Raw genomic sequence first — 7755 nt, forward strand, 5'->3', positions numbered from 1 at the left:
AATCCTACTGTAATTAGAATTGATTTTCAAATTGTTTATTTAAGGAATCCTATTGCTTAGAATCAGTAGAAATTCAGATTTGCATATTTTCTAGAGTACTTTTCAGTACATATTTTGGTGAGAAAATTCATTGGATAATTTTCATATTGTTTCTCTCAGAGAGTGGTACATGAGTGTTTCTAATATTTTATCTCTCTTTTTGAGTGCGTGTATACTCCATGTTAGAGAATTGATTGTCAAGTTTCAGCCACTGGAGTTCCAGGAGAAAAGTCAATGTTTGAAAGATCGTCAGAGGTTTTAGCTGCTACTACGGTAGAAAACAAATGGATCATTTGTCTGGTCAAGTAAGAGTTTCAATTGACAAAAATTTTATAATTAAACTTTACTTATAATTAATTGTTAAATAATAAAATTGATTTTTTTGAGTTTGGCTGCTCCGTATGGTTTTACCTTTAAAGTGGTTTTTAAAGGATTTTCCTTCAATACCAATCTTAATATTATGCACTTCGTTTATTTTATGTATTTAATTGTTTATTAAATTGATAGCTTGCTTGACTCCTATAGAATTATTTGACATGAGTTGAACAACCCAATATATATATATATATATATGTGTGTGTGTGTGTGAGTTTCAATCAAGGCTAGTAATTGTTTAACTCATAAACTCTGCACAAAATTAGCATATTGTTCGAGTTGATGGATCTTATAGCTCATTGGATTAATTAAATGGATCAAGTTAAAATTAACTACACCTATACGACACAAGTACTGAACTTGACACGACCGAAATCCGATACAACAATATGTATTAATGTCAGCTAGCCCTACTCATTAATTCTATTGGCTTTCTAATTACCTCTCCTGTTTTTAATTACCACAAAAATCAACTTATTATATTAATATATAATATATAAGTCTAAATAGACTGCGCATACTCAAACCATTTAATATATAAGATAATTTAATTAACTAATAAGATCGATTTAAAATTAATTTGAATTAGTTTTTCCCCTCCACAAGATCACCCTCCACATATGTCAACCTTACTTTTAATTTTCTAGCTTTTAGGTACCATTTGTTAGAAATTATAGATAAGAGTGGACAATATTGCAAGTGTTTAATTAATTACTTCAAGCGATTAATGATCTACAGATATCTTTGATGATGATCTGATATCATAATCTTTCTCCAGTGATGAGTATGCTATGTGGTAAATATCAGGACACAACGAGCACTGATACCAGAACAACATGATGCACTCACGTATTCCACAACCTAAATGTCGGGATTAAAAAGAACTAAAATATTTGAGAGAGAGATCAGAACAAATTAGGGCAAAATGAAAGAAGCTGCTGTATTCTGATAAGTATTTCTTAAATGTCCCGGCCCGACAAGTACTCGATCGTGTTCGTGTTTGATCTTCCTCATGTATATACAATATTATCATGAGACGTGGTCTTATATGAAGAAAATTAAAATATGACAACTGAAACATGTATATATTAATGGGTGGGTTAGGATTTTTTCCACCTCATTTTTCTTTTTTTCAAATCACCTTTCGTACGGATGTCCAGATTGCTTGGTAAGGAACTTCCTGGACGTTGATTTATGGCCAGAGACAGTAGAAATTTGCATGTTATTTGGGTCCCCTCGGACCCAGATTGAAAGTGACTCTGCTTTTGGAGACAGAAATATCGATCGAATATATATATATATATATATATATATATATATAGAACTTGGAGCTGATCATCTTTCATGCATGTATGCTTTTTATTTTTGAACCTTTTGGTTTTGGCACATATATAGATCCCTTTGATCTCCCTTTTTTGGTGAATAACATGTTCTGACTTTTTAATTCATTTGAAAGATTCAACAGTATGAGTAAAAGGGTACATAATTCTTACATTTTCATGCATTTAATTATTAATGCAATTGGAGAATCGAATCAAAGGTCGATATTCTGGAAATTCAAAGGCAAAGAAAACCCTTTAATTGAACAAATCAAAGGAAAACGGAGGAAGAATATTAATCTCTCCTACTTGAAAATCACAAAAGGATTATACATACACCGTATAGCTAGCTGGATATATATATATACACGTAGTACTTATAAAAGCTCAGATAATCATGTGTCGTACATGTCTCTCTTTTTTTCTTTTTCGTTTTTTCCTTTTTTGATGTCTAAAATCACTAAACTACACACAACGTACCAAACCTCATGATCTTCTTAATTCCATGCATTTTCCTGAGAGGCAATTCAAGAAATTAATTTAATTCCAAACCTAATTTTATTCATATCATCTTATCTTATCATTACAATTTTTTTAAATTCACACATAAAATATAATAAAAATTTAATATTTTTAAATTCTAAAACAATAATAGTATTAAAAATTATATTATAACAATATTATATTCAATTTTTAATAAAATATCTCATCTCATTTCATCTTAATTGTATAACCAAAAGTGGCCCAGTAACTTAAATAATCTAAAGATATTTCAACGTTACTTCTAAACCAAGCTAGCTAGCGTGTGTGAAAGTAGTGGCCGCCTTCTCGGGAACAACAAGAAGTACTGGAGAAAAACATATATAGTTACGTATCTAGAAATTGTTTGTCAACGAGAGACACCAATCGAGAAAGGATCAAGAAACATGATGATCAGCTAATTCATGGCTCATAATTATATTGTTTAAGGAACATCGAGGGAATTATGTCTTGTAATAATCCATAGTCAGGAAGTTGATGATCATGATGAGGGTTATTAGGTGGATTTTGCTCATGATGCTGGCTATTCATTGTTTGAGCAGGCATGATCTGAGCATGAGTCGCAAAATAGTGTTGAGGAAAGGTTGGTACTGGTCTTGCTGCTGCTGTCGGCTGTGTGAACATGCAGTAAGGTGAGAAAATTGCTGCGGCCGCAGTACTACTACCTCTAAGCGTTGCGGGAATTGGGTGGTTGTGCTGACCTTCATATGTCGTGATCACAACGGTTGGATCTTGATATGACCTCTCAACTCGTTTCTTGACTGTGCACTTTTGAGTTGTACACCTGTAATAGCTCCTGCTTTTGGAAATTAACCATTTCAGTTCTCAGATCGATCAAGTTGATCTTCTTCGAGACCCAAGACATCAGATTTTCACACCATATATCTATTTTCATTAGGTTTCAGGACACTTTAGGGTTTCTTTAATTATATGGAAACAAAAGATGATCCACATGCATGCAGATGGGAATTAAAGGAATATTGATCAAACTAATTAATACGGTCAAACAACATATATATTGCAGTAAAACTTCAGGTTTCGGATCTGTTCTTTTGATCCCATGTAGTTAATTTGGAAAGGAGCCAACATATATAAGGAATTAATGTAAGAAGCCAAGCAGATATGCAAATTAATTTGCTTTTGGGTGCAAGAAAATGATAACTTACCTTGGATAAGGGCTGTTCTTGACAGCCTTCTGTCCATATTTTCTCCATCTATATCCATCTTCCAGATGATCAACCTCACTCTTGGTCATGAAAGCGAACCGTGGCTCCCTTTGCTTTTTCTCTCCTTTCTTCTTTGCTTTGCTCGGCCTGTTAATTTAACTCCCATTAATATTGCTTGCATGACCATATCCTAAAAAATAAAAAATAAAAAGAAATTTGCCATTGATTTACACACCAAGAATATTCAAACTTACACTTTCTTAGAGCTTTCCCCTCCATCTTCCAATTCTTTTGGTTGCCTATCTTTGCTACTCTTGTGATCTGAATCTTCTTCAGCACCAGCCTCAGTTGAAGAGGAAGAGATCGAAGAGTTTGCAGTCACAATAACATCACCACTACCACCACCTAAATCTCCAACTTCCCTTGGCTTCGGATTGCTTTCAACTGAAGCAAATACTTGGGATGATGAAGGCGGCCGTGACAAACCAAAGGCGCTTGCCATTGAATTATAAACCACAGGTCGTTCCAAACTCTGATCATTGAAGCTGCTCATGATGTAATTAGAAGGATCATCATCAAATCCTTGTGAATAATTATTGTAAGAAGGCTTTTCATTGTATGAGCTGCCAGTCCCACTTTCAAGATGCTGATTATCTTGAAATAGGTAATGGTAGAAAAGGTCTTTAGGTTCATCAGACATGGAGGAGGATCGAGGAAGAGGAATTAGGAAAAAGGAAGCTTTGACGGGAAGCTGCTTTTAAGGTCCTTTCGTTCTATGACTACCAGTATTTCTCCAATCTCTACACTTTATATCTCTGGTAATGTGATTAGGAGTTTTATATATAGAAGAAAAGAGCAGAAGGAGTCTAGGTTTGAATAGGACTTATGCTATAATATCACTTTAAAAAGGAGGTTGACAAAACACCTTCCAAGTCACAAGTCCAAAAAGTGACTTTCAGATGTAACATTAGTCTTATTTAGTTTTTCAATACCCTTGTTCTAAGTGCTCTATATTATATACTATTCACGTCACTAATTTAAAATATAAATTTTAAAAAATTATTTTTTATAAATCAAATTTTATTATTTAAATAACCTGAATATATGATACATGTGTTCTACACACCGATTTGATAATAGAATAATTCTTAATTCTTGTTTAGAAACACAACTGTTTTCAGTCAATCTTCGCAAATTAATTTATTACTATTCACAAACAGTTTATTACTATTCACAAAATATTCACTATTATTCACAAAATATTCACTATTATTCATAAATAATTTCACTACTATTCACAAATAATTTGAAATACTCTTAATATCACTATAAAAAAAAGACTCAATACCAAAAATTGCCTAAAATAACTCTTAAAATTGTCGGATTTGATCTTTCTTGAAGATTTTTACTACGTCGAATGTTTGTCGCAATTGTATACTCAGTTATAAGTTAAAATAGCAAACTTTTGTATCCAAACAAAGTCCTACTATAAATACAAAAGTTTTTTTTTTTAATTTTTTAGTTTTTAGTAATAAATAAATAAAAGAGGATATAAAAGACAATATTCCTTTAATGTAATGATTAAGATTCTCTCCTTTCAATTTAAATTAATGGCTTGGCCTGATCACTCTCCCCGAGCTTCTAAAACTCATTAATTTTATATACAAAAGTACTGATCAGTTGATTCTTTGGTCTCGGGCAAACAAATCTCTAGGGGTTATCGATATTCGAGCAGACTTAGGGTACGTTTGGGTAGTGAGAAGTGTTGAGAATGTTTATAAATAGTAGTAACAAAATAATGAAAAAGTAATAATAAAATATTGAATAGTAGTAAAAAGTAGATAAAAAGTAATGAATAGTAAAAAAGTAGATAAAAAATAATAATAAAATAAAGAATAGTAGTGAGAGTATCTCAAGTACTCTCACTTGCCAAACACACCTTTACAATACAATAATTGAGATGATCGTGATGAAACTTTAGGAGTAGTGTTCCAAAATTTCAAGTCCTCGTGATATACACTAATATTAGGAAAATTTTAATTATAAGTGATTCTGTGTATTAATACGTGTACTTATTTAATATAATTAATTAGAAAATAAATTTTATTAAAAATAATACTAATTTGAATTTAAAATATGATCATTAATTAGTAGACTACTATGGAGCTAGAGCTCAAGACTAAAATTGGCAAAATCTTAGAGATTATGATCATCAGAGTGATTATCGATATAATTTGTAAACAAATGTCTCCTTTGACGTCTATTTTATTTTTTGATGTAATTTAATATTTTAATTTTTATATATATAGAAAGAAGTATTTTTTAAATTTACGTAATTTGATATGATACGTTAATTAAAAGACTTGATGCATGATCAATTTCGGTATGCAGAGAGTTGTTTTGTTGACAATGTATACATGAGGCGTGCTAAGAAAGCTAGTGGCCAGGACTCTCATTGGGATGCTGTTTTACCTTGTCAATAATCAACTTTCACCTTGAGTCGACGCATTTGACTCATTAATTTGATCGAGTTAGGCCATTTAGATTTGGTCATATGGTTATAATTAATTATATATATATATATATATATCATCAAGTATGAATAATAATTCATGTTTTAGTGTTGGGCTTTTTATTAATTTAAATATATAATCTCCTAACACGTACGTTATATGACTTTAATTTGCATGCGAATAATTAGTAAAAATGATACTCTTTATTCATCACATAATTAAGAGAAAAAATTAACCTAAAATCATGAATGCATGGTTAAAAAATAAACCCAATTAATAATTTTAATCAGGCGTGATAATGTTTTTAATTGAAAAGGGAAACACACTCTTCTAATTGTTCATCCGTTTGCTGAATAATTATGTGAATAGTTGGATGAATGATTGGTTTATATATATATATATATATATATATTCATATTGTAAAAAAAAAAAAATCTAATAAGTTCTTTTATTAAATGAAAAATTGTATTCAGATTTCATTATATTATATCATACCATTTTAATTAGATGTTACATATTTTCCTAAACTTTACCTCCAATAAAATAAAATTATGTATCTCATTATATTAAGAAAAGTGTACGAAACTTTTATATTTTAAGATTATATAAATCATTTCTCGTAATTAATTTCTCTTCGAATTATATAAATCTTAAAATTTAGACAAAACCCCAAAGTCAACAACCGGAACGAGGCCACATCAAACTCATTCGGACTCATCACTATTACAACAAACCTTGGGAAAATGAACTCGATCGATGATTTAACATGTTTTTTGAAAATGCACATACATACATACATGTGTGTGTGTATATATATATACACACATACATATATATATATATGAAAAAATATTTATTATCTTGAAAATCTGTCTCAAATTTATGTCTCGAATGATTTTTTTTTTTTTATTTAATGATTAAGAAAATATTTTTTAATAATATTATGAATTTTTATTTTTTTAAAAAAATATTTATAATAATTAAAAAAATACATAAAAAATAATAAAAAAATAAAATAACCTATTCGAAATATTTATTCAAAATATTTATTTAGGATGCGTAGCCATGCCCTGGCTTGAAAAGGTCAAAGTGCACGTGGCTCTAAGAAACAGGTAAGAGCATTAGTTATGGCCTCAACAAACTTTAGCCAGAATTTGACTAAGAAATTCATTTTTATAAATTTAGCTAGCTACTTTTTATCATCATCAAATAACAGGCTCAACAAATCTTTCACTGTTCTAATAAAATATTAATTTTGAACTTTTCATTTATTTTAGTTATAATTGTAATTTAAATATTTATTCGTTGTTAAAAAACTACCTATTAATTTTCTAACGTTCATATTATTCCAATGGTTATATTTCTTCAACAGATATATTTTTTTAACTTATATTTCTCCAACGGATATATTTCTCCAATGGCTATATTTCTTCAACGGTTATATTATTCCACTATAAAACATAATATTTCTTCAATAATATTATTCACTTCAACTCAAGTGAATATTTTAGTCTAAAAAAATTATTTGGCTAGCTCCTTTGGCTCAACAAATTTGGCTAGTGATTTAACTTGAAGTTAAAATCACTGTTGATTTGTTAAGCCAATTGTAGCACGTTATCTTGCACTTTAGCTATTCTTTAACTATAATTTAACTTTGTTGAGCCCATAACTGGTGCTCTAAGAGCATGATATATATACAAAGAATCGGTAGCCCGTTCAACTTGACCTCTATGTAAAGTTGGTGTTTTTATTTTTTTATTTTTGTATTATTTTTTTAATATATTTAAATATTTTTATAAAAAA

General features: G+C 29.8%; 1 protein-coding gene across 1 annotated transcript; it reads right to left on the minus strand.

Annotated features, from left to right (window-relative positions):
* Positions 1 to 2546: 2546 nt before the first annotated feature.
* On the minus strand, positions 2547 to 4312 carry LOC108990221 (WRKY transcription factor 71-like). The gene is made up of 3 exons (XM_018964110.2): positions 3694 to 4312; positions 3440 to 3586; positions 2547 to 3069 (listed from the first exon to the last, which is right to left on the minus strand). Exons 1-3 carry the CDS (start codon positions 4137 to 4139, stop codon positions 2676 to 2678), a joined length of 987 nt encoding a protein of 328 aa, XP_018819655.1. The 5' UTR covers positions 4140 to 4312; the 3' UTR covers positions 2547 to 2675.
* Between the last annotated feature and the right edge of the window lie 3443 nt (positions 4313 to 7755).

This window comes from Juglans regia, chromosome 4 (assembly GCF_001411555.2).
Source record: "Juglans regia cultivar Chandler chromosome 4, Walnut 2.0, whole genome shotgun sequence".
Classification (NCBI taxonomy): domain Eukaryota; kingdom Viridiplantae; phylum Streptophyta; class Magnoliopsida; order Fagales; family Juglandaceae; genus Juglans; species Juglans regia.